This window comes from Moschus berezovskii, chromosome 13, assembly GCF_049115385.1.
Source record: "Moschus berezovskii isolate FMDL1 chromosome 13, NW_MosBer_1.0, whole genome shotgun sequence".
In the NCBI taxonomy this organism is placed as follows: domain Eukaryota; kingdom Metazoa; phylum Chordata; class Mammalia; order Artiodactyla; family Moschidae; genus Moschus; species Moschus berezovskii.
In genome coordinates, this window is record NC_142472.1 from 42,496,402 (window position 1) to 42,524,029 (window position 27,628).

Genomic DNA, 27,628 nt, shown 5'->3' on the forward strand with positions numbered 1-27,628 from the left:
GGCAAATTACTAGACATTGTAGAAGTATTGTCTAAAAGATTCAGAAGGATCAGAATTCACTTGGAGCAAATACACATTTACTTGAGTGTGTTTAGAAAATGATTGCTAAAAGAGAAAATTTTCCACCAAGAAAATGCCTGGATTCACATTCAATTTTGTTTTTTGGTTAAATGTTTGAGTTGTAGAAACTTTCAGTTAGGTGTATTTAATACTCATATTGAATTTAATTATTATGTGAAGAGTTTTATACATGTGTATAGAAGTATATGTTTGAGCATCCTCTGGATTTTTTGCTAAAGTTTTGTCAGGAAACTATGGCAATACTATGAACATTCATTTGAAAGACCCTGATTGAAATGACAGTTCAATTTAACTAAACAATAGGATTAGAAAAATTGAATTGATCTTCTTGTTTAAAGGAAAGTGTAATGTGATTTTGGGGATTCTTCAAAAGTGTTTATTATGTCTATGTCCTCTTCCTTATAAGCATGGTTATCTTAAACCTTAATTTATTTGACTCAAAGTAGATTACAATTGATAATTATAAAGATAGTTATAATTTATAACTGGTTAAGCAATCATCCTTTGTTAGCGCTTACAGCCAGTTTCTAGGAATTTAATTCTTTCATATCTGCTACTACTTGGCATTGGACCTAATGTGTTGTAAGTGCTAAATTATTATTATCATTATTATTTTTAGTTTGAATACTGGATACTTAACAAGGCATATTTTTCAGAGTTTTCTAATACATAAACGTAAGTCATGATATCTTAGCAAATTTATTTTTTCATTTCCTCCCACTCTTTCTTTCTTTTTTTTTCTTTCTTTCTGACTTTCTGTCTCATTCATTTTCCTTTCTCTCCTCCTTTCTTATCTTATTGCTTCATTTTTTCTCTCCTTCCTTCTTCTACTTCAATAATATAACACTAAAGCTAAATAAATATAATCAATATCTACTTAAGAATTTAATTAATATTTCTTTATACTAAAACTGAAATTAATTTGGGTCATATAAATTTGAACAGATAATTTTTAAACAGCATAATAGTTATATTGGTATTGCAAAGTAAAAATGGAATATAAAATGGAATTTCAAAATAGCAATGGAAATGAGTACTGAATTACAGTTTTGAATGTTTCAGATATGAAGAAGGAAACTATAGCAAACCTTATTTATATGATTTTATATTATATATTTTATATTATTTAAATTAATTTAAATTAAATCAAGTTAGAAAATCCATGATGCAATCAATTTCTTAAAAAGCCAGTTAGTTATATGCACTTCATATTTCTGTATTACCTCTGATGGAAAGTTTTCTCTGTCTTGCTTGTAATGTGTGATTTCATACACTGCTTTCTTCCCAAAGGGAAATACTTGATTCGGTTCTTGGGTAAAATGATCTGTCACCATTGTTTGCTTTAAAGGGCTTCTTTCTTTTCTTTTTTTTTTTAACTCTGAATACTGAAAGAAAAAAATCAAGGCACAGGGGATTGTAGTCCAGCTGTTGTGGAATAAATCAATATTTAAATGTGCAATAGTGATTCTTCTTCTGAAAGTAGGGATTTTGTATGCTTAATTTCTTGTTTTATTAATACATCCAACTTTGTCTGGGAAAGACTTCAAATTTAGCTTCAGTTTCTGTTTAACTTTACTGCTCAACAATGGGGTAATGGAATAATAATATAGCTGCGCTTTAATCTTTGATCCCTGTGTTCTGTTGGGGGCTGATGAAGCTATGACTTTCATAAATTTCTGTGAATTTCATTTAATTAAACAACCATATTCCTTGTTGAGTTAGGGAAACTGAAACTTCTCTGACCTGTTTGACGTTGGTAAAAATGATTCCGGTTCTATTTTAAAGACTCATTAAAGGAAAAGCTGAAAAATTTCTAAGTGGTCATAGCTAGAAAGGGATCATAAATCTTCTCATTCTAAATATAAGGAAAAGCACATCTTTTCTTCTTCAAACAAGAGATTTCTGCAGAATAGTACCCTTTGGGAATACTTAGTTTTTCCCCTCTAACCTCTTCCATACATTTTATATCACGATTTTTGTACTAGAAGGTTATGCATTGAAATTATGTTTTATAATTTTATCCCACTTCTTGGTTTACACTGAGAACAGCTTTCATTCTATGGCAAGCCATTAAATGCACTGATTTTGCAAAACTCGTCCCCTGCGCTCAGATGCCCATCTTCAAATTTCCACCGTGTGCCTCCGGCCCCCAGGGTGAAGCACTGCCTGAGTGCGTTAATGGCAGAATCACAATGTAATTGTCAGAATGGTGGCATCGTCACACTTTGACGCCAGCATCCTGTTTCTTTCTTCTCACTACAGAGAAACTAAGGCTAAAGGTTAAAAGATGCGGTTTATTAAATAATTCAAGCCATTAACCTGCAACCTGCAAAGCGATGGCAGCCTATTAAGTTAACGCTGCCATGATTCACGTTTGCTGTTTACTGATGCTAAAGCATATTACCTGTTTGCGTTACTTTTATTGCTACATAGTAATGTAGTGAGGAGGGAGAATAAAAAAAGGTGACAGGACCCACACAAGGGGACAATAAGAGCAGCAGACTCACTTGCATAAAGAAGATTGAAGCCTTCCCTCCCTCCCTCCATCTCTCCGTAAAGGCCTCAGTGCACATCTGCGTCACTTACGGGGGAGGAGGAGGCGCCGAGGCAGAGAGAAAATTGTACTGTGAGGACCTTGACAGCTTCACGGCGCGGGCTTTTCCTTTTGCCCTCCTGTATTTGCTGGATTTTTTTTTCTCTCTCTTTTACAAACTGACTAGATAAAAACCACCCCTTCTCGCCTTGCCGAAGGCATTTGACTTTCTCAGAGATACCCGCAGCTCTCAAAGCATCTTCCTAGAGAGCAGGGACAGGGGCGCAGGTGCATCAAGAAGGCTGGGGGGAGTGTGCTTCTTCCGCGACTTGGGGATCTTTCTCTCTGCAATCTCCAGGCACTGAACTCTAAGCTGCAAGGATAGGGGAGCCGACTGCTTCTCTACTGAGGCTCTGCCACCCGTGCATGCTAGGGAGGTGTATTCAGCTGCCTTCGCCTCCAGAGCTCCGAGCTCGCAGACCTCCCTCCCTCGCGCGTCTCCGGCACCAGGACCGTCCCTCACCGCGGTCACCGCGGGACCCCGCAAGGAGATCGGGGATTCTCAGCCCTCTGCGTCCAGTTCCTGCCTGTGCACCCGGCCGTTGAGTTCCCCACGCGCGGGTGCTGAGGTCCTGACCGCAGCTGAGCCGCACGGCTCTGCTGTCCCCGCTCCGGTCGTCGCCTGGCAGGGCGCGCAGCCCCCGGTCCCGTCTGTTCCCCGGGTGCAGAGGGCGCCTCCCGCCCTCTCCTTCAACAACCCGGGGCTCCGTTGGCCTGCCTCCCCAACCCGTCTACTCCTGCATCAGCTGAGGTCCCTTCGCCTTCCTTGCGTCAAGAATGTCAGGCTCTGGGCGAAAAGACTTCGATGTGAAGCACATCCTGCGACTCCGCTGGAAACTCTTCAGCCACCCGTCGCCTTCGGCCGGCGGCCCGGCCGGGGGCAGCTGCCTGCAACAGGACGGCAGCGGCAGCTTCGAGCACTGGGGACCCAGCCAGAGCCGCCTGCTCAAAAACCAAGAGAAGGGCGGAGTGAGCACTTTCTGGAAGAAGCCTTCCTCTTCTGCCTCTTCTTCTTCGTCTGCCTCCTCGTCCTCTTCTGCCTCTTCCTTCAGCCCTCTGAATGGCACCCTCCTGCCAGTGGCTACGAGGCTGCAGCCAGGGGCGCCCGGGCAGGGAATCCACCAGCCCGCCAGGACTCTCTTCTACGTGGAGTCCCTAGAGGAGGAGGAGGTGCCCGGAATGGACTTTCCTGGACCACAGGACAAAGGGCTTGTCCCGCAGGAGTTCAAAGTGGAGCCAGCCAACTCAAGCCAAGCAACAGGTGAAGGGTGTGGACACAGGTACAGTAAGACCCCATGGGACAGCCAAGCAGCCCTCAATTTCCACTCGTTCGTAGTTACTAAGTCTAAGTTTCAGGTTGAAAATTTTGATTAAGAGATGCCAGCCTGGTTTTTATTACTCAAGTTGTAATTCATTAAAGTTCCCTCTTTAATTTCTATTGGCTCCTACATATTGCTTTTCTTTTGAAGTTGTAATGACAAATTATATATTCATCTTGCTAACTCTCCAGGTAGAGTGGTCTCACATTTCTGAGGTTACAGTATTTTTCTGTCATTTTCTGTCATTAAATGACATGTGTGAATCTCCCAGTTATCTAATGTGTGGAGAAACTTCACTATTCAAATGCATCTCCTATACTGGCCTGGTAACTGGCTTGGCAGTTTATCTAGGATCCTTGTGGCTTGAATCTATATTCCAGAAGTAATGAGGTGGACAGAAGGAGGCTCTGGACAACAACATTATCTTCTTTCTTCTTCCTCCATGAAAGACAGTGTTACTATACTCTGTTCTAACGTGCCTTTTTATCCTACTTGCTGATCACCTTTGTTTTGTTCAACGTCTTAGAATTAAACTCTTACTAATGCCCTTTGTATTATTCTGCCCTGATTCATTGGCTCAGTATGGACTGTGTATTCTTAATAAGCAGGTCAATGTCTATTTCCTGTTTATTTCTAATATTACATCTTTGAGTACAGTTTTTCTACTGTCAAGACAGAAAAACTCTCTCATACATGACCTCATTCTGAGGTTGATATTTTCAGAGAATTGACTCATTCTACACTAGATCATTACTACTTTAGGCATATAGTGAAGGGATCTGAAAAGCTTTGCATTTTAATTCATATAGGAGAATATATTATGAATAAATACAGGGGAGCCATAGGAAAATTATGATGAAATGGTTAATAATAAAATTTACCTTTCAATAAATAAATTAGAAACAGAAGCAATGTTTTAAACTTCTGCTTCATTGAATCAACATTTCATAAAGTTGTCATGAAAGAACACATAAAACAAAATACTATAGATGTTCTTTATGTTGACAAATGTGAAGTTAAAGATACAAAAATCATCCTTAAAAATTTTCAATTATATGGATTATGTGGATTTGAATTTGAATTTTAAGAATCTTGAACATAATCTAATATGCAAAGATAATATAGTGGAAGTTTATTAGTTTACAAAGAGAGGTTTAATTTACTATTTTCAACTATGAGAAAGTTTTTTCTATATATAGGAGACCTAAAATATAAATTTATCTATTATTAAGTTTAATTAAGATACTTTACAAAAATAGTCATAACTTTGGGTATCATTACTACTGTAAAGTTATTTGATTTAAGAAATCACTGATGACCTACAGTTATAGATTTTTTAAAAAATGAAATATGCTGGGCTTTTGCCCCTTTAATGGAGCAATTTTAATTTTTTTTGTTTTTATTTTTGGGTAATCATTTATAAAGATTTAGTATTTCACCTTATATGTTCAAAAGAAAACTAGTTAGGTTAAATATTTACCAATTACTGTTATATTGAAACTGGTGCTTATGTGACTCAGACAGTTCAGGAAAAATAATAGATTTTTTTTTTCAGTTTTGTAAAGCCTTCTCATCAGCTCAACACCTGACCTCCTGGGAATATTTATGTTTGATAGTTTTAAAAACCAATTTGCTTTATAAAAATATATCTTAAGTATATAAGGCATATTTCAGTTCAGTTCAGTTGCTCAGTCGTGTCCGACTCTTTGTAAGTAATTTCAGAAGAATTTTACATAAGTTGGAGAATTTGGAAATACTTATGGAGTATTGGCCTAAGAAATTATAATAAAGAAATAAAACTAATAACTAATAGTCTAGGTTAAAGATAAAACACCCATCAGATTTACTTCCAGTCCCTCACTTTTGAATATACTTCAGTGTTTTTACTCATTAAGAGTTGTATATGAAAACAATTCTGAAAACAAGTCAAGTGCTACCCCAAATCATCTTTACTTTTGATATGAGGGCTTCTTATGAGAGTTTGTATGTGTAAAATATTGAAATTAAGGTCTAACTTTATTTTAAAATTCTTATGCTTAAATCCTTTAGTTAAATTTTAATTTCTTGCTGGACAAATTAGTTAGCACTGATAGTATTCGCGTGGATTTTATATGTTTCCTAACATTCATAGACTACTGGTTCTGTGTTCATGATTGACTAACAGCAAGCTACTAAACTTAGCAATTAGTTGTTATCAATATATATTATTATAATATGTGGTAAGAATAATGTCCATTTCCCAGGAAGGACAGCATTTCCAGTATGTTGAATACAAAATGGAAAACAATATGTAAGATCATTCTGTAATATGGATTTACTTTGGTTTCTATCATAACCCATGTAGGAAATCTACATGGGGTTCATAATGAACAATGGACACGTAAACCATATAAACCTGCATGAGCATTTTGATTACTTGAATCATTACTCTATCACTCTTCTATGCTGTCACATTTGATATTTAGCATTTTGCTTCATCAATTCTGAGCACCATACTAAGTTAATCTACATGTGTAAAAAAAGAGTTGGCCCTTTTTCTTCATTTCTCTTTATTTATTTGGTCTCATCCTAGTTAAGAACATTGTTTTATATAAGTGGCTCAGTTTTATTTGTTGTTCAAACAGCAGCTGAAAGTTGCTCAGCAGAAAGCAGCTCATAATCTCAGAATTCTGGAAAGTTCAATTATCATGGAGTTGAAACATAAAGGTAGCAAGAAGACATAGTAAATTGATTTACTGCTGAAACCCAGTCTACCTTATCCGTGACACCACTAAGAATCCTAACTCTTACAGTAATAGGTTTGTGCTCTGTGCTATTATTCATTTATTTTCTCTTTTTTACTGTCTGAACTTAGTTGTTGTCAAGTGTATCATTTTCTAGCCATCAGATCATTACATATTTTTGGTAGACCAAATTTTTTTTGTACAAGATTCTATATGTAGTAAACTAAAAAAACAAAGACCTATTCTTGAAGCTCATAGTAGTATGAATAGGAGAAAATACGTCCTGTTTAACTGCCTGCTTTTTTAGTTCTTTCAGTTCTCACAGAGTGGAGGCTTCTATTTTCATGGCTTCAGTTGAATATGTACTGTTTAGTTGAAGTCTGTGACCCCATGGACTGTATGTAGCCTGCGAGGCTCCTCTGCCCATGGGATTTTCTAGGCAAGAATATTGGAGTGGATTGCCATCCCCTCTCCAGGAGATCTTCTCAACCCAGGAAATGAACCTGCATCTCTTGCCTCTCCTGCATTGGCAGGAGGTTTCTTTACTACTGAGCCACCAAACTGTATTTTAGTTGCATTTCAAAACCCAGACTCCGCCTCCCCACACTCAACCCACTTCTTTACCCCCACCCTGACCTCTGGTCTCCATCTGACCTCTCTGGTGAATATCACAGATACAATATGAATACAGCACATACAAAATTGAAATCATAATCTCCCTCGTCTCTTGCTCAGTTTCCTTCTTCTCTATCTCAGAGAAGAGCATTCTATGCATTAGGTTGTGCAAGCCAGAAATCCATGATCATATTTGTCAGAATCTTCTTTCTCTTGATTTTCAATATTCCTTCAAGTCCTGTCACTTTTCCTTCAAAACTGTCCTTTCCCCTATATCTGTCCCACAATCCTCCATCTCCGTCAACTGCACTCCATTTAAAAAATACTGTCGTCTTTTATGTCAACTTCTGTAACTCCCATCTGCATTCTCTTTCTTCATTAACCTTGCCACCTGAATCTTTCTCGATACTAAAGTCAATGAAAATTTATAAAATAAAAATTTGAACTATTTTGCCAGATCTTGATGTTCCTTTAATTTTTCAAAGCATTTTCACCACTCTGACCATGATCCATCCTGTGGACAGTGAGGCCCTGAAAGAACTGAACTTTGTCTGCCTTTGCCTCACCAGATCCCCACATTCCTCCCGTCTTTAAGGGCAATGTTCTTCTGTATTGGTTTTCTCTGCCTCTGGGCCTCACAAACTTGATTCCTTTCCTGATTACATAGCGATTCTCCTTCCCTCAATTCAGCTTTTCTGAATTCATTCCTATTCATTATTGAGATGTCTTAAATAAAATGCTTGTAGCTTTCTTGAAGAAGCATTCTTTGATCTTCCAGCTAAAGTCACTTTAAAATTTTTAATTTATTTTATCCCCTTATTTAATGTTTTTAGAGTAACTGGTCTCTGTCACGAGTTTCTTTTCATAACTTTATATTAATATATGTGCTTTTTAAAAATTTATCTAACTCTGTTTGCCTCATAGACAGCATGTTTCTGTTTGCTCATTATTTTATACCTATCATAGAGCATTTAGTTACTCAATAAATACTGTTGAATGAATACATATATGTCATAATCATGAGTGACATTAAGAACTTGCTATTTGCCAGGTAGCATGCTGAATATCTATATTGTGGAATTTAATATTCAGAACAGCTCTTTGATTCTGATATAATTATGGATCCCTTTCTAAATTATTACATAATAATTTTATGATTATGAGAAGACTGAGATATACACAGGTGATTAATTTCCCACAAATCACAGGACTGTAAGGAGTACAACTGGATTTTTAATCCTGGTTCTCTAACTCCTGACACCATATTCTATGCCACTTTGCCAACTCTCCTCTCAGACTGCTTAAACAAACAAACAGAACAGAAGAAAAGAGGCTCCAGCCAAGTTTATGCTGAAATAATTCTCTTATTTTTCTGGTGGAAATCATGTTTGTGTCTCAATGTTTAAATAAACTATTTAAAATGATAGTGATGGACAACTTCTGATAAGATTCAGTCAGAGAGGACTTAGCCCATGTTAAAAAACATCAAGTTATTTTCTGAAGTATTGTTCATTCAGTGCATTTTACTTTTTAGTTAAATCAAAGTATAAGGAAATAGCCTAGACATAAAAAAAATCATTTAATTTTGGAGTCCAAAAGAGAGCATTACGATAGAAAATCTCCTTCTGAAGTACAGAACAATTGATACAGAGATGCATCACAGAAAGAACATATACCATTAGAATCTCATAGAAGTTTGTGGAATTTACTTAGAATGGAAAGTAAGCAGCCTTGTTTCAGTCAAAAGGAAAGAAAAATGACACAAAGTGCTATTTTTCAGGAATGTAACTCTCAAACCATTCTTATATGGAACACTAAAATAAATAACATTCATATTTTCTCCATGACCTCAATTTTGTAGTGAAAAAGTTATGGAGTGATTTTATTCAATTTTATGTCTTCTTTGTTAATTTATTCTAGGCTTGGATATTATACAGCCTATTAGAATCTAAGTCAGAATTAGCAAAAAACAATAGCTTATCTGGGGGAAGTATTTATTTATTTTACTTATTTTAGGATGCATTTATCAATATATTGTGTTGTTTGCAAAGAAGTCTACAGTTTCCAGATGCCATCTCCTCTGAGTATGTTTGCTTCAGGCAAACTAAGAAGATCATAAAGGAAAAAGTAATAAGATCACTAGGTTGGTTTGCAAGTACTCAAAAATCCAGAGCTATCTAAGAGAAAGATGTGAATACAAATGCAAGATGAAATAAAAAGAACTCTTAATTGTAGCAAACCACAAAACCTCTACACTAGTTGAAGAATCATATTCTGGCTTTCTTTGAAATTTCTAATTAATACCTAGTAAACTATATCATTAACCACTTCAAGGCATCAGTTTATTATTATTATTATTTGTCAATCTAACTTTTAATTACCACTCAGGAACAGGAAGGAATAAGGTTGTTGTTCAGTCGGAAAGTTGTGTCTGACTCTCTGTGACCCCATGAACTGCATGCAGGACGCCAGACTTCTCTGTCCCTCACTATCTCCCCGCAGTTTAAATGTTTAAAAATAAAGGAAAATCTCCCTATTCAACACTTGGTTGATATAGAATATAGTATTGATTAGTTATTTTAATTTATTTCTCTTGTAAGTATCAAAAGATAATTTGTATATCTGAAAGATAATATACTTCTAACATGTACATGTTAAGTCAAATTTCCTTGCTTTTGATTAAGAGCTCTTACAGAATTTACAGAAATTTTATATCTGCAGGATATTTTAGAGTTATATCAAGTTTAAGAACATGAAAATGTACTATATTTTAAATGGAGTCTCACAGTAATGAGACTATTGATTTTATTTTAACATCCAAAATAACTGTAGGTATTTTTATAGTAGCTGTAAAAACAAATTCTCTGGAATGTACAAATTAGTTTAGATCACATAAACTTATCGTTTTGCATTTAAGATAAGATTATTCAAAACTTTGAGGAAAACATTATATAGAAATGGATAATCTGAGCAGAATCAAATATTTGAAAGCATTGTAAATCAAGTATAGGTAAAATTCTGTCCACAATATATAAATAGGTTTGGTGCTTCTACCTTTGCTCACTTTCTGGCCAGGATTTGGAAACAGATTGGTATAAGAACTTATGAAAGTATTACACAGTTTAGCTTGACTGGTAGAATGTGTGGTATGATTTTTAAATCCTGTGAAAAATCTGTTTTGAATGGTAAGCCAACAAGGCAGGTCTTTTTAACTGAAGATCATGTCACAGAAATAGTACTTGAAAACGATCTGACAGTTTTTGATAAAGGTAAAGAGTGGAATCAGTTGATTTAATTCTAAATTCAGATTTCCCCATCCCTTAGGCAGCCTTAATCCAACTTTAATAATTTATCATAGGAAATCTTTCAGTTTAATTTCGTCTCATACTTATTTGTGACACTGTCCCAGTAGGTCATTTGGGCTCCTTTATTCTTAATGATGTTGATAGGTACTTAGTCATGTAAATCAGCATTTTCATCTTGGTTGAAATATGATGGGATAACTTTAAAAATTAAAACATAAAATTGGGGGGTTCAGCAGCAGCATACTACAAAGGTAGGAATAATTCAACTATTTTATAGTTTTAAAGAGGTGAATACAAAAATCTCTTTATATCTACAATAAAGTATATGGTTTGGTTTGATTTACTTCTTTAATAGATTCTAATTACGTTAAAATGTCTGAGATGTCTCTTTAGGCTAATGTTCACAAGTATCAGCTTCAGAGTAGACAGAAAAATACCCTTGGAAACAAAAACTGTTTTGAATTTATGGATATAAAAATATCCTGACTTTCTAGTCCTGAGATTCATCTTTGAACTCTACAATGTTGAAAATAAGTTGTAGTAGTTTATCATTCATAGTAAAATTTAAATATGATTTCTACTTTTTCAATTACCTTACCTTTGATGTAATAATGTGTAATTTCAGTAGAGAGGTTTACACACATTAGTACCTAGATATTTGGTCTTTGGTGATCTACTGATGATATTTAAACATTTACTTGTGCAATTCTTTTCTCAAAAGGCATGGCATTTTGCATTTTAATTTTTTTATGACTGTGGTTTGTAGCAGTTTTGGTTAGTGGTTAGTTATAGTGGTTTTGGTTAGTAAATTCTTATTAGCAATAGGAATATGCTCATATTAATATGCCTAAGAATAAGAAACTTTTGAAAAGCAGTCAATGTTAAAATAATCCTAGATCAAATAATCAAATCATTTTCTTTAAGTCAGGATAAAAGAAGAACTGAGATTTCTGCTTCTGGCTGAGTTAGAATAAAAGGCACTAGGCTTATGTGTGCACCTAAAATAACAAAGAAGGAAAGAAGAAAAGAATACAGAGAAAAATGAATGAAAGGAAGAAAGGAAAGAAGGAAATAAGAAAGAAAATAAAGAAAAAGGGAAAAAAGAAAAAAATAAGAAAGAAGAAAGAAGACAATATATGAAACAATATTCTCAAGTCACTGGACATCAGACACTGAAGGAGAGTAATTCCTGAGATATGAAAAACAAATGGAATGAACACTAATTGTCCAAGCTAACTGCCTTCAGAGATTCCAGGCACTGATACGGGGAAGGACAAATGAAGTGCAGACCACCTTGGATTGAAGAGATAGAGCTAAGTAGTCAGGTAGACCAAAGTAGTGAGACCTCAAATGACAGTGTCATAAAAGAAAGCTGCAATAGGTATTCCAGAAGTCTGTGGAGGTGCCACTTAAGTATTCAGCAGGTCAGTATTCAGTAGACTAATGATAGTTACACGTTTAAGGAAACCATGCAAATTCTGGGAAAGAGCCATGTCAGAATTACAGGGATGGTTGTTGTTGTTCAGTTGCCAAATTGTGTCTGACTCCTTGCAACCCCATGGACTGCAGCATGGCAGGCTTCCCTGTACCTCACCATCTCCTGGAGTTTGCCCAAATTTATGTCCATTGAATCAGTGATGCCGTCTAATCATCTCATCCTCTGTTGTCACCTTCTCCTTCTGCCTTCAATCTATCCTGGCATCAGGGTGTTTTCCAATGAGTTGGTGCTTCGCATTAGTTGGCCAAAATATTGGAGCTTCAGCTTCAGCATCAGTCCTCCCAATGAGTATTCAGAATTTATTTCCTTTAATGTTGACTGGTTCGCTCTCCTTGCAGTTCTAGAGTCCTCTGCAGCACTACAGTTCAAAAACATCAATTCTTTGGTTCTCTGCCTTCTTTATGGCCCAGTTCTCACATGGCTACTAGAAGGACCATGAAGTGAAGTGAAAGTCGCTTGGTCCTGTCTGACTCTTTGCAAACCCATGGCCTATACACTCTATGGAATTCTCCAGGCCAGAACATTGGAGTGGGTAGCTGTTCCTTTCTCCAGGGGATCTTCCCAACACAGGGATTGAACCCAGGTCTCCCACGTTGCAGGAGGATTCTTTACCAGCTAAGCCACCAGGGGAGCCCAAGAATACTGGAGTGGGCAGCTTATCCCTTCTCCAGCAGATCTTCCTGACCCAGGAATTGAACTAGGGTCTCCTGCATTGCCGGAGAAGGCAATGGCAAGCCACTCCAGTACTCTTGCCTAGAAAATCCCATGGATGGAGGAGCCTGGTAGGCTGCAGTTTGTGGGGTCGCTAAGGGTCGGACACAACTGAGAGACTTCATTTTCATTTTTCACTTTCACACATTGGAGAAGGAAATGGCAGCCCGCTCCGGTGTTCTTACCTGGAGAATCCCAGGGATGGGGCAGCCTGGTGGGCTTCCGTCTATGGGGTCACACAGAGTCAGACATGACTGAAGTGACTTAGCAGCAGCAGCAGCAGCATTGCATGCTGATTCTTTACTGGCTGAGCTACCAGGGAAGTCCAAAAAGACCATAGCATTGACTATATGTACCTTTGTTTGCAAAGTGATATCTCTGCCTTTTAATGCACTGTCTATGTTTGTCATAGCTTTCCTGCCAAGAAGCAATCATCTTTTAATTACATGGTTGCAGTCACCATCTGTAGTGATTTTAGAGACCAAGCAGAGGAAATCTGCCGTGGCTTCCACTTTTCCTCTTCTATTTGCCATGAAGTGATGGGACTAAAGGCTTTGACTGTGCAGATCTCAACAATCTGCAAAAAATTCTTAAAGAGATAAGAATACCAGACCACCTCACCTGCCTCCTGAGAAATCTTTGTGCATGTCAATAAGCAACAGTTAGAACTGGACATGAAACAACAGAATGCTTCCAAATCAGGAAAGGAGTACACAAGGTTGTATATTATCACCCTGCTTATTTAACTTATATGCAGAGTACATCATGAGAAATGCTGGGCTGGAGGAAGCACAAGCTGGAATCAAGATTGGCAGGAGAAATATCAGTAACCTCAATTATGTAGATGACACCATACTTATGGTAGAAAGTGAAGATCTAAAGAGACTCTTGATGAAAATGAAAGAGGAGAGTGAAAAAGTCAGCTTAAAACTCAACATTCAGAAAACAAAGATCATGGCATCTGGTCCCATCACTTCATGGCAAATAGATGGGGAAACAGTGGCTGACATTATTTTCTTGGGCTCCAAAATCACTGTAGACGGTGACTGCAGCCGTAAAATTAGAAGACACTTGCTCCTTGGGAGAAAAGTTATGACCAACCTAGATAGCATATTAAAAAGCAGAGACATTACTTTACTGACAAAGGTCCATCTAGTCAAAGCTATGGTTTTTCCAGTAGTCATGTATGGATGTGAGAGTTGGACTATAAAGAAAGTTGAGTGCCAAAGAATTGATGATTTTGAACTGTGGTGTTAGAGAAGACTCTTGAGGTTCCCTTGGACAGCAAGGAGATCCAACCTGTCTATCCTAAACGAAATCAGTCTTGAATATTTATTGGAAGGCCTGATACTGAACCTGAAATTCAAATACTTTGGCCACCTGATGTGAAGAACTTACTCATATGAAAAGACTCTGATGCTGGGAAAGATTGAAGATGGGTGGAGAAGGGGACGACAGAGGATGAGGTGGTTGGGTGGCATCACCAATTCAATAGAAATGAGTCTGAGTAAACTCTGGGAGTTGGTGAAAGACAGGGAGGCCTGGTGTGCTGCATGTAGTCCATGGGGTTACAAACAGTAGGATACGACTGAGCGACTGAACTGAACTGATGAGACCAGGTGCTGTGATCTTAGTTTTTTTTTTTTTTAATTTTTTATTGGAAGCTGTTTATTTTACAGTATTATATTTGTTGGTTTTGCCATACATTGACATGAATCTGCCCTGGGTGTACATGAGTTCCCCTTCCTGAACCCCCCTCCCACCTCCTTCCTCCCCTTATACTCCCTGTGGGTCATCCCCGTGCACCAGCCCCGAGCATCCTGTATCATGCGTCGAACCTGGACTGGTGATTCATTTCACATATATTATAATATATACATTATCATAATATACATATTCCAATGCCATTCTCCCAAATCATCCCACCCTCGCCCTCTCCCAAAGAGTCCCAAAGACTGTTCTATACACCTGTGTCTCTTTTGCTGTCTCGTATACAGGGTTATCATTTCCATCTTTCTAAATTCCATACATATGTGTTAGTACACTGTATTGGTGTTTTTCTTTCTGGCTTACTTCACTCTGTATAATAGGCTCTAGTTTCATCCACCTCATTAGAACTGATTCAAATGCATTCTTTTTAATGGCTGAGTAATACTCCATTGTGTATATGTACCAAAGCTTTCTTATCCATTCATCTGCAGATGGACATTTAGGTTGCTTCCATGTCCTCACTATTATAAACAGTGCTGTGATGAACATTGGAGTACATGTGTCTCTTTCAATTCTGGTTTCCTTGGTGTGTATGCCCAGGAGTACGATTGCTGGATCATATGGCAGTTCTATTTCCAGTTTTTTAAGGAATCTCCACACTGTTCTCCATAGTGGCTGTACTAGTTTGCATTCCCACCAGCAGTGTAAGAGGGTTCCCTTCTCTCCACACCCTCTCCAGCATTTATTGCATGTAGACTTTTGGATAGCAGCCATTCTGACTGGTGTGAAATGGTATCTCATTGTGGTTTTGATTTGCATTTCTCTGATTATGAGGGATGTTGAGCATTTTTTCATGAGTTTGTTAGCCATCTTTATGTCTTCTTTGGAGAAATGTCTGTTTAGTTCTTTGGCCCATTTTTTGATTGGGTCGTTTATTTTTCTGGAATTGAGCTGCAGGAGCTGCTTGTATATTTTGGAGATTAATTCTTTGTCAGTTGTTTCATTTGCTAATATTTTCTCCCATTCTGAAGGCTGTCTTTTCACCTTGCTTGTAGTTTCCTGTGCTGTGAAGAAACTTTTGATTTTAATTAGGTCCCATTTATTTTTGCTTTTATTTCCAATATTCTAGGAGGTGGGTCATGGAGGATTCTGCTGTGATTTATGTCGTAGAGTGTTTTGCCTATGTTCTCCTCTAGGAGTTTTATAGTTTCTGGTCTTACATTTAGATCTTTAATCCATTTTGAGTTTATTTTTGTGTATGGTGTTTGGAAGTGTTCTAGTTTCTTTCTTTTACAAGTGGCTGACCAGGTTTCCCAGCACCACTTGTTAAAGAGACTGTCTTTTCTCTATTTTATATTCTTGCCTCCTTTGTCAAAGATAAGGTGTCCATAAGTGCATGCATTTATCTCTGAGGTTTCTATTTTGTTGCATTGATCTATATTTCTGTCTTTATGCCAGTACCATACTGTCTTGATGACTGTGGCTTTGTAGTAGAGCCTGAAGTCCGGCAGGTTGATTCCCCCAGTTCCATTCTTCTTCCTCAAGATTGCTTTGGCTATTCAAGGTTTTTTGTATTTCCATACAAATTGTGAGATTATTTAAGCCAGGTTTTTCACTCTCCTCTTTCATCCTCATCAAGAGGCTCTTCGTTCCTCTTCGCTTTCTGGCATTAATGTAGTATCATCTGCATATCTGAGGTTTTTGATATTTTTCTTCAATTGGTTGGTACCTGTTATGAATAATTAGAATGGAAAACCTAATGATTCCTGGTACTAGATAAAGTACGTGGAAGGGTATTAACCACTTAGTAATAGGAAATAACTAGCCCTGGAGTAAACACTTCCATGGTTCCATTTAACAAATCTAAACAGGAAACTCCCAAAGCATCAAAGTGCTTCCAAGTAATGTAACTGTGCTCCAGAACAGCATTGAAGAATAATTCATATATTCAGAAATGTTTAGTATCAAAGAAGGCAAATATTGCAATCTGACATTGAATTGAAGATAACAAGGCAACAAAGAAGTGGAAAAGTATGAATCATAATGAGGAGACATATCAATCAACCAAAACTGACCCCAAATTCTAGAAAAGTCTTTAAAACAGTTAAAACAATATTCCATATGTTCAAATAGTTTACTCAGCCATGGTAGATATGAAAAAAGCAATATCAAGCCTCTAGACCAAAAGACAACACAATGCCTGAGATGAAAAAAATAAATTAGTGACAGAGCAGAAAGCAGAAAAACATAATGAATTTGAAAACATAGCAATGAAACTATCCAAAATAAAACAAGGAAAGAAAAATTTGATAATTTTAAAAAGCTAAATAAATATATACTTAGAATTCTCAAAGGAAAGAGAAAAATGAAGAGAGCAAAAAAAATTAAAGAAATAATGGCAGAAAGTTCCCAAACTTTATGAAAAATATAAACCCATAGAATTAGTAATCCACTGTGGATGCTGATTGCAGCCATGAAATTGAAAGAGGCTTACTGCTTGGAAGGAAAGTTATGACCAACCTAGATAGCATATTAAAGAGCAGAGACATTCCTTTCCCAACAAAGGTCCGTCTTGTCAAGGCTATGATTTTTCCAGTGGTCATGTATGGTTGTGAGAGTTAGAATGTGAAGAAAGCTGATCGCCGAAGAATTGATGCTTTTGAACTGTGGTGTTGGAGAAGACTCTTGAGAGTCCCTTGGACTGCAAAGAGATCCAGTCAGTCCATCCTAAAGGAGATCTGTCCTGGGTGTTCATTGGAAGGACTGATGCTAAAACTGAAACTCCAATACTTTGGCCACCTCATGCGAAGAGTTGACTCACTGGAAATGACTCTGATTCTGGGGGGGTTGGGGGCAAGGGGAGAAGGGGACAACAGAGAATGAGTTGGCTGGATGGCATCACTGACTCAACGGACATGAGTTTGAGTGAACTCCGGGAGTTGGTGATGGACAGGGAGGCCTGGTATGCTGTGATTCATAGGGTTGCAAAGATTTGGACATGACTGAGCGACTGAAGTGAACTGAACTGAATGAATCCTAATCACAATAAATGTGATTAGAATGTGCTATAAGTCACATTTTAATCAAATTCTCAAAACCAAAGATAAATAGAAAAATATTAAAACTTCCAGAGAAAACACATGTTGTGAAGAGGGATATAAAATAAAGAATGATGGATCATTTTTTTTTCACTGAAAATTATGCAAGTGAAATTGGAACATCATCTTTTGAGAGTATAAAAGAATAATAATAACTATTCACCTGAAATTCTATATATAACCAAAATATTTTTCAAAATGAGAGTGATGTGATATTTTTTCAGACATGGAATAGTTGCAAAAATTCATCAGAAGGAGACATGCTCTACAAATATTAAAATTCATTAAAGACAGGGAAAATGAAACCAGTTGGCCCAAAGGAATGAAAAACCACCAGAAATGTTAACTGCATAGGTAAAAAGAAATATTATTCTTGATTATATAAATCTGGAACATTTGGAACATAAATAGTGGTTAAACAATCAAAAACCACAAAAATATGAATTTTTTATCACATGTGTAACCTATACTTATAAATACAATAGCATTAAGGGAAGAAATAAAAGTATACTATTGCAAGGTTTTTTATACTAAATGTGAAGAGATGTATCATTTGAGAGCAATCTCAGAAGTACATTGTAAATCCTAAAACAACCCCTAAAGTAACAAAACAATAATAAAGTAACAAAACAAAATAGCTAGACATCCAGCAAAGATAAAATGCTCTTTTAAGAATTATTCAATTAATTTAAAAAAATGAAAGCAAAGATAGGACAAATAGAAAATGCACAGCACAATTATAATCTGAACTCTTACTATATCAATAATTACATTAAAGTAATAGCTATATGGAGAAGGAAATGGCAACCCACTCCAGTGTTCTTGCCTGGAGAATCCCAGGGATGGGGGAGCCTGGTGGGCTGCCGTCTATGGGGTCGCACAGAGTCGGACATGACTGAAGCGACTTAGCAGCAGCAGCAGCAATAGCTATATACATCCATAATATAAAAATAGAAATTAACATTGTATAAAAAGCCCTAGAAGAAATACGCTTTAAATATAAACACAAACACTGGATAAAAAAGGAAAAGATAGAAACAATACATAGCATGCTAAGACTAATCAAAAGAAAGCTGAATGAATATATAAAATTATTAAACAAAGTATACCTCAGAAGAAAGAAAATCAATCTGATAAAGAGAATCTGTTAAAAAATACCCTAGAGGTAGCATCAAAATGTTGAAAGATTAAATGTGTTTCCTCTAAGATCTGGAAAAGAATATCTTCTCTCACAACTTTTGCTCAACTTTGTATTGGAGATGATAATCAGTTCGTTAAGGAAACAAAAAGAAGTAAAGAGCACCTATATTGGAAAGGAAAAATAAATGTTTTCATTTGTACAAAATAGGTCATCATAGAGTAATAAATAAACACTATGGTTTTGTTTGTTCATAGTGATGCTTTCTAAGGCCCACTTGACTTCACATTCCAAGATGTCTGGCTCTAGGTCTGTGAACAAAGCTAGTGGTGGTGATGGAATTCCAGTTGAGCTATTTCAAATCTTGAAAGATGATGCTGTGAAAGTGCTGCACTCAATATGCCAGCAAATTTGGAAAACTCAGCAGTGGCCACAGGACTGGAAAAGGTCAGTCTTCATTCCAATGCCAGGGAAAGGCAATGCCAAAGAATGCTCAAACTCCCGCACAATTGCACTCATCTCACACGCTAGTAAAGTCATGCTCAAAATTCTCCAAGCCAGGCTTCAGCAATATGTGAACCGGGAACTCCCAGATGTTCAAGTTGGTTTTAGAAGAGGCAGAGGAACCAGAGATCAAATTGCCAACATCCGCTGGATCATGGAGAAAGCAAGAGAGTTCCAGAAAAACATCTATTTCTGCTTCATTGACTATGCCAAAGCCTTTGACTGTTTGGATCACAATAAACTGTGGAACATTCTGAAAGAGATGGGAATCCCAGACCACCTGACCTGCCTCTTGAGAAACCTGTATGCAGGTCAGGAAGCAACAGTTAGAACTGGACATGGAACAACAGATTGGTTCCAAATAGGAAAAGGAGCACGTCAAGGCTGTATATTGTCACCTAGCTTATTTAACTTCTATGCAGAGTACATCATGAGGAATGCTGGGCTGGAAGAAGCACAAGCTGGAATCAAGATTGCTGGAGAAATATCAATAATCTCAGATATGCAGATGACACCACCCTTATGGCAGAAAGTGAAGAGGAACTCAAAAGCCTCTTGTTGAAAGTGAAACAGGAGAGTGAAAAGGTTGGCTTGAAGCTCAACATTCAGAAAACAAAGATCATGGCATCTGGTCCCATCACTTCATGGGAAATAGATGGGGAAACAGTGGAAACAGTGTCAGACTTTATTTTTTGGGCTCCAAAATCACTGCAGATGCTGATTGCAGCCATGAAATTAAAAGACGCTTACTCCTTGGAAGGAAAGTTATGACCAACCTTGATAATATATTGAAAAGTAGAGACATTACTTTGCCAACCAAGGTCCGTCTAGCCAAGGCTATGGTTTTTCCCATGGTCATGTATGGATGTGAGAGTTGGACTGTGAAGAAAGCTGATCGCCGAAGAATTGATGCTTTTGAACTGTGGTGTTGGAGAAGACTCTTGAGAGTCCCTTGCACCGCCAGGAGATCCAACCAGTCCATTCTAAGGGAGATGAATCCTGGGTGTTCATTGGAAGGACTGATGCTAAAGCTGAAGCTGCAATACTTTGGCCACCTCATGCGACGAGTTGACTCACTGGAAAAGACTCTGATGCTGGGAAAGGTTGGGGGCGGGAGGAGAAGGGGACGACGGAGAATGAGATGGCTGGATGGCATCACCGACTCTGTGGACATGAGTTTGAGTGAACTCCAGGAGTTGGTGATGGACAGGGAGGCCTGGCGTGCTGTGATTCATGGGGTCGCGGAGAGTCGGACACGACTGAGCGACTGAACTGAACTGAACTGAACTGAATTTTCCTTGAATCATATATTGGAGTCAAAGACCAACTGAATTTGAATACATGGTTCCAGGAATCATTTATTGATATTTGCCTTGCAGAACTTCATAATGAAATTACTCACATTAATTTTTTTTTCCTTCTTCTTGACAGTAAATGAGAAAGAAGAGAAGGCTGAATAGTTTTATAGCAGACATTTCTGCAAAGAAAGCTCAGAAATTCTTGCTGTGTGCCCACAAGGATATTTATCTTGAGGCACTGGGCACAATCTCCATTTCTTTTTTCTTTTTTGGTAGAATTTTATTTATTTATTTTTCTTTTTCTTTTTAATACTAGAGGAGCAGCAGTACAATTCTGAGATTTCCCTTAAGGACACAGAAAGGAAATGCTGTGTTGTCCTCATATCTGATTCTTGTTTGTATTTTACCAGATGGTTTGGAAGGATCACTAAACATATTTTCCCAAGAGGGGAAAAAAATGTTCATTTTCCTCTCTAGCTCTTGTCCTAACAATTATAAAACATTTACCTGAAATTATTCTCCTTAATAATGGCCTGTGACTTTTAAATAGATTTCTTATTAGAAGAAAACATTTTCAATTATAAAACTAAATTTGTATTATTAAAGAGCTTATCAAAGAACATAAAATTATTTCTTTTTAAAAATTGAGGTGTATTTGATTTACAATGTATTAATTTCTATTCTACAGCAAAGTAATTCAGTTATAAATATGTATATATACATTCTTTTTAATATTCTTTTCCATTATAATTTATCATAATGGATAAGGATGTTGAATATAGTCCACTGTGCCATATAGTTCCGTTCCGTTCCGTTCCGTCGCTCAGTCGTGTCCGACTCTTTGCGACCCCGTGGACTGTAGCCTACCAGGCTTCTCCGTCCATGGGATTCTCCAGGCAAGAATACTGGAGTGGGTTACCGTTTCCTTCTCCAGGGGATCTTCCCAACCCAGGGATCGAACCCGGGTCTCCCGCATTGGAGGCAGATGCTTTAACCTCTGAGCCACCAGGTAGGACCTTATTATTTATCTAGTCTATATAAAATAATTTGCATCTGCTAACTTCAAACTCCCACTAAGTCCTACTCTTCCCTCTTGGCAACCACAAGACTGTTCCTTGTGTTTGAATTTGCTTCTGTTTCATAGTCGTTCCATTTGTGTTATATTTTAGATTTTGCATATAATTGATATATGGTATTTGTCTTTCTCTTTCTGACCTCACTTAGTATGATAATCTCCAGCTATATACACATTGCTGTAAATGGCATTATTTTATTTACATATTTAAGCAGAGTAATATTGTATACGTGTGCCACATCTGAGACATTTAGGTTGTTTCCATGTCTTGGCTATTGTGAACAGTGCTGCAATGAACACAGGGTTTTATGAGTCTTTTTGAATTATAATTTTGACTGGATATATGCCCAGGAGTAGGATTGCTGGGTGATATGATAATTTTATTTTTAATTTTATTTTCCATGTTGTTTTCCATAGTGGCTGCACCAGCTTACATTCCCACCAACAGTATACAAGGGTTCCCTTATCTCCATACCCTCTCCAGGATTAGTCATTTCAGTTGTGTCTGACTCTTTGTGACCATATGGACTGTAGCCCATCAAGTCCCTCTGTCCATGGGATTCTCCAGCCAAGAATACTGGAATGGGTTGCCATTTCCTTCTCCAGGGGATCTACTTGACCCAGGGATGGAACTTGCATCTCTTATGTCTCCTGCATTGGCAGGATTGTTCTTTACCACACTAGATTGTTCTAGTGCCACCTAGAAAGCCCTAGACCCAGGTCTAGACCTAGAGACACCCTCTCCAGCATTTATTATTTGGAGACTTTTTAATGATGGGCATTCTCACTGCCATGAGGTGGTAGATTATTACAGTTTTTATTTGCATTACTCTAATAATTAGCAATCTTGAGTATTTTTTCATGTGCCTTTCAGCCTTTGTATTTCTTTTTTGGAGAAATGCCTATTGAGGTATTCTGGATTATATTAAAATTTTTGTATTTAACTTACGGTGACTGTAAAGCAATCAATTTAGTTGATGAGAATCAAACTTTAGAAATTTTTTCTGTTGCAGTATGTGATATGGACTAGAGAAAAATGGATGAAATTAAAAATAGAAGGACATTTAAAAATTCTAAAACAACAATCTACTGAGAAACTATTACTAATAAAAAGGAACAGAAGAAAGAAAACACATGGAAAAAAATGCCTCAATAGTCCCATTAATTTAAGCTATAATTGTAAAAGAGAGAGAGAGATGAGATTTCTACAATTCTGGGTGGGGAAATGAATGTATTTGTTCTTGTTCTACAAAGTGGACAGTGCAGGAGGCTAGAAGGAATAAAATATTTTTTTGTTTGAACAATCTGAGTCCAATAAGCAGTTGACATGACTATTGTAATTTTTTCAGTCCATTTGGAAGAACTGTAGGTGGGGTGATGGGGTAAAGGGATTACAAAAATTAAATTTTAGAATATACTGGAACTTTAGATTGCACATGAAAAATAGACCTGAATAGTGACAACCTGAAATATGTGGTTATGAGAATGAGTAAGTTGGGATAAAGATGTGGAATTCAAGGCACTGGAAGCAGGAGCTACATTGCTTGATGAATCATCTGTAGAAGATTAATATGTCCAGAAATATAGTTGGATTTGAGAAATCTCAATGTCTTCAATGAAGAGAGGCATAAAAATCAATATGAGGTATGTCAATGGAAGCAACTCAGTTCAGTCCATATATAAATTTTATTTGGTGAAACTCATCATAGATGTAGTTTATTTTTGAATGTATACAATGGGCTTCCTTGTGGAGCTAGTAGTAAAGAATCTGCCTGCCAGTGCAGGAGACAGAAGAGACTTGGATTTGAGCCCTGGGTCAGGAAAATCCCCTGGAGTAGGAATTGAAAACTCAATTCAGTATTCTTTCCTGGAAAATTCCATGGGCAGAGGAACCTGGCTGGCTATAGTCCATGAGGCCGTAAAGAGTTGGATATGACTGAGCACAGACACAAACACACACACACACACACACACACTCACATGTACACACAAATATATATATTACATACAAATTTAGATACAAAGCAGTTTACTTTGCATATAAATTATGTATAAATTTATATGACATATATAATATAAAATATAATTTATAAGTGAACAAATACTAAAATATGTTTCTTTTTAATTTATTAACTTGAGGTGGTAAACAACTTCCACAGATAGTACAGTGCTTCTGAAATAGCCATCACATTATTTCAATGGAAAGGAAAGCTATTGGAACCAAAGAGATAATATCAAATGCTTGGGACTCTGGGAATTTAAAACTACTTCAAAATAGATTTTCAGTACTCACACACATGCCTATAATTTTCTATGTTGAATTCAATGAATAAAATTTCTATTTCTATGTTGAGTTTAGGCAGATAAAAATGATTCTTATATTCTTTAGAAAAAAAAGAATTTATGAGTAATTTTATATTTCACACAACTTTATCCAATGTTCCACTGACCTGGATAATTGCACTGGCCCAGGAATTAGCACAAAGAGAAGTGTACTGGAGTGAGCTGATGTAATATCACGAACTTATATACATAAGAATGTCAAAGTAGTATAATCACTGAAAAATCAGTGATTGCCACAATCTCAGGAAGTAGCCTATTATTAGTCCTTATTGACTGCCATTGTCTTATAGTATGATGTTAAATATAACACCTCCTTTTAGTATTATATTTTATTTAAAAGTACAGATACATTTCATTTAGTACATTAAAGTAAATTGACAGTTATTTGGGGCTTTGATGTCTTTAAACAGAAAAAATTTGGGCAGTCAAATTTCAGAAGGAAGAAAGGATGCGACACTTAAAATTACAAATGTACAATTCCAATTCCTTGAAGTTATAAACACTTTATAATGAAAAGTCAACCTCTTTCAAATAGCAAATATATTGGAAGCAGAAATTGTATCATAATCCTCAAATCATTGTTAATCAAGTAAATGGCTTAAATTATATGTTTATGATATCCAGGTAAGAAATAATCAGAAATATTTTATTGTTGATGGGAATGCAATTTGCTATATTTGGGGGAGGGGCAATGGGACAATATTTATTGGTGAAAAAATTATAAAAGTCTTTTAATCAGTAATACAAATTTTGAGACTATATCCTTCAGAAATAAAAGCACTATAAGTTAAGGAACACCCATATCCCACACTTTTCATTGATAGAAGTATGACAAAAAATCATTTTATATCCTTCATGTAAAATATACATTATAAAATGTATCATGCAAAATATGTCCTCTGTCTCCCTCTTCTTCTTCTGCCTTCTATCTTTCCCAGCATCAGGGTCTCTTCCAATGAGTTGGAAGAGGTCAACAGGGGATGCGATGTTTGTATGGCGTCACGGATGCAATAGACATGAACTTGGGCAAACTTCGGGAGGTGGTGAGGGACAGGAAAGCCTGGCACGTTGCAGTCCATGGAGTCGCAAAGAGTCAGACATGACTTGGCTACTGAACAACAACAAAATATACAGAAGTTGAAAAAGAATGAACAAATGTAGAATGTGTTGGATAACACTTGGATTCAATGCATAAAGTAATTTGTAAAACTTTGTGTGAGACATGCAAAATAGTGTATATGATCACATTATATATTAAAACTAAGAATAAAACGTCTCCACATTATGTTTATATGTTTAAATTCCTTTGTAAGATCAGAGAAAATGACATGGTAAGTCAAATACCAGATTTTTACTTTTGTTTCCAGAAAATTATAAGATTCTTTTCTATGTTCTTGATGTGATACATTGAACTTTATTACAGTTATATTTTTTAAAAAGATTAAACTAAGAAAAGCTTGTAAAATTTTTAATTTAGCAAATATTCACTTTAAAAACAATGCATATAATTGTCAAAATTTGGTAAATTCCTAGGAGGTGTTAAAAAGCAATATTGCCATCTACTGGTCATTTATTCAAATTAAAGTGACATGTGTGCATGCCTGCTTGCTGTTGCTTCAGTTGTGTCTGACTCTGTAACACTATGGACTATAGCCTGCCAGGCTCCTCTGTCCATGGAATTCTCCAGGCAAGAATCCATGAGATTCTCCAAATTCAACACACTGGAGTGGGTTGCAATTTCCTTTTCCAGGTGATCTTTCCAACCCAGTGGTTGAACCCACATCTCCTATGTCTCCTACATTGGCAACTTGGTTTTTTTTTTTTACCACTAGTGCCACCTGGGAAGTCCAAAACCTATATAATACAATGGACAAATAAGGACATTAAAATATTCTAAGATATCAACATTCACCATGAAATGATTTTTTTTTCTATTCATTGTATTCAGTGTATACCACATTACCAGGGTGATGCTGGCTGGCCTCATAAAATGAATTTGAAAGTGTTCTCTTTGATTTTTTGTAGTGGTTTCTTTATCTTTATTAAATTTCTCATTTTCTTCATGCACTGCTTTACTAATGTAGTTTAGTTGTCTATATGCTGTTGTATTTTACTGAACTCATTTTAAAATAATTATTCTTATTTCTTTGTCAGACAGTTCAAAAATCTCTATTTCTTTAAGATCAGTTATTGAAACTATATTGGTTACTGTTGGTAGTGTCATGTTTATCTGATTATTTGTTACTCTTTTTTCTTTGTGTTGTCATCTGCCTTTGAGTAAGTGATCTCTCTTCCAGACTTTACACATTCCCTTTGGCAGAGAAAGACCTTCACTAGTCCAGTCAGCTTGGGCACTGGACCAATCAACTGGTATTGACAGACAAGCAGGGCTTACTATCAAGGATCTTGGTTGGGCAAGGCCACGACAATGCTCTGAGATTGGGAGTAAGGGGTCATCAGCTGAGTTCCACAGTTGGGTTGGGTTGGGTTCTGGTTGGGTTCTACATTCAAGTGGAGCTGCTGGATGAGCCTCCTGGTTAGTCGAATGCACTCTGTGGGCAAGGGTCAATAGCTGGGCTCTATGGTCACTTCTGGATGAATGAAGTCTCAGGTTACATTCCCTGGCAGAGTGAGGCTACTAGTTAGACTCTGTACAAGTCTGCAGGCTGGGTTATGCAATTGCTTCTGGTCAAGTGAGGTACCACTTGTTGTTCAGTTGCTCAGTCACGTCCAACTCTTTGTGACCCCATGGACTGCAGCACGTCAGGCCTCCCTGTCCCTCATCATCTCCTAGAGTTTGCCCAAGTTCATGTTCATTGCATTGGTGATGCCATCCAGCCATCTCATGCTCTGATGCCCTCTTTTCCTTCTGCCCTCAATCTTTCCCAGCATCAGGGACCTTCCCATCTCTGCTTGCATCAGATGACCAAAATACTGGCGCTTCAGCTTTAGCATCAGTATTTTCAGTGAATATTTAGGGTTGATTCCCTTAAGATTGACTGGTTTGATTTCCTTGCTGTCCAAAGGATATTCAGGAGTCTTCTCCAGCATGACAGCTCAAAGGCATCAATTCTTTGACCTTCTGCATTCTTTCCATTCCAGCTCTCACAACCGTACATGATCACTGGAAAGACCATAGCCTTGACTATGTGGACATTTTTCAGCAGAGTAATGTCTCTGCTTTTCAACAAATTGTCTAGGATTGTCATCCACTTTCCTGCCAAAATCGATTGTCTTCTGATTGCATGGCTGCAGTCACAGTCCACAGTGATTTTTGAGCCCAAGAAGAGGAAGTCTGTCACTGTTTTCACCTTTTTCCCTTCTATTTGGCATGCAGTAATGGGGCCAGATGCCATGTTTATATATATAAATATTTAGTTTTAAGCCAGATCTTTCACTCTCCTCCTTCACCCTCATCAAGAGGCTCTTTAGTTCCTCTTTGCTTTCTGCCACTAGAGTGGTATCATCCACATATCCTAGGTTGTTGATATTTCTCCCTCCTGTCTTGATTCCAGCTTGTAATTCATCCAGCCTGGCATTGCTTGTGATGTGCTCATCATACAGATTAAACAAACAGGTGACAGCAGAAAGCACTGTCATACTCCTTTCTCAATCTT

General features: G+C 37.0%; 1 protein-coding gene across 2 annotated transcripts in view; it reads left to right on the forward strand.

Annotated features, from left to right (window-relative positions):
• The first annotated feature begins 3,451 nt into the window (after positions 1-3,451).
• The window catches only part of KLHL1 (kelch like family member 1), a 525,596-nt gene continuing 501,419 nt past the window's right edge, over positions 3,452-27,628 (forward strand). For both annotated transcript variants that reach the window (XM_055426442.2, XM_088842848.1), the window contains exon 1: positions 3,452-3,954. In XM_055426442.2, the coding sequence (XP_055282417.2) occupies positions 3,452-3,954 (503 nt within the window). The remainder of the gene's footprint in view (positions 3,955-27,628) is intronic.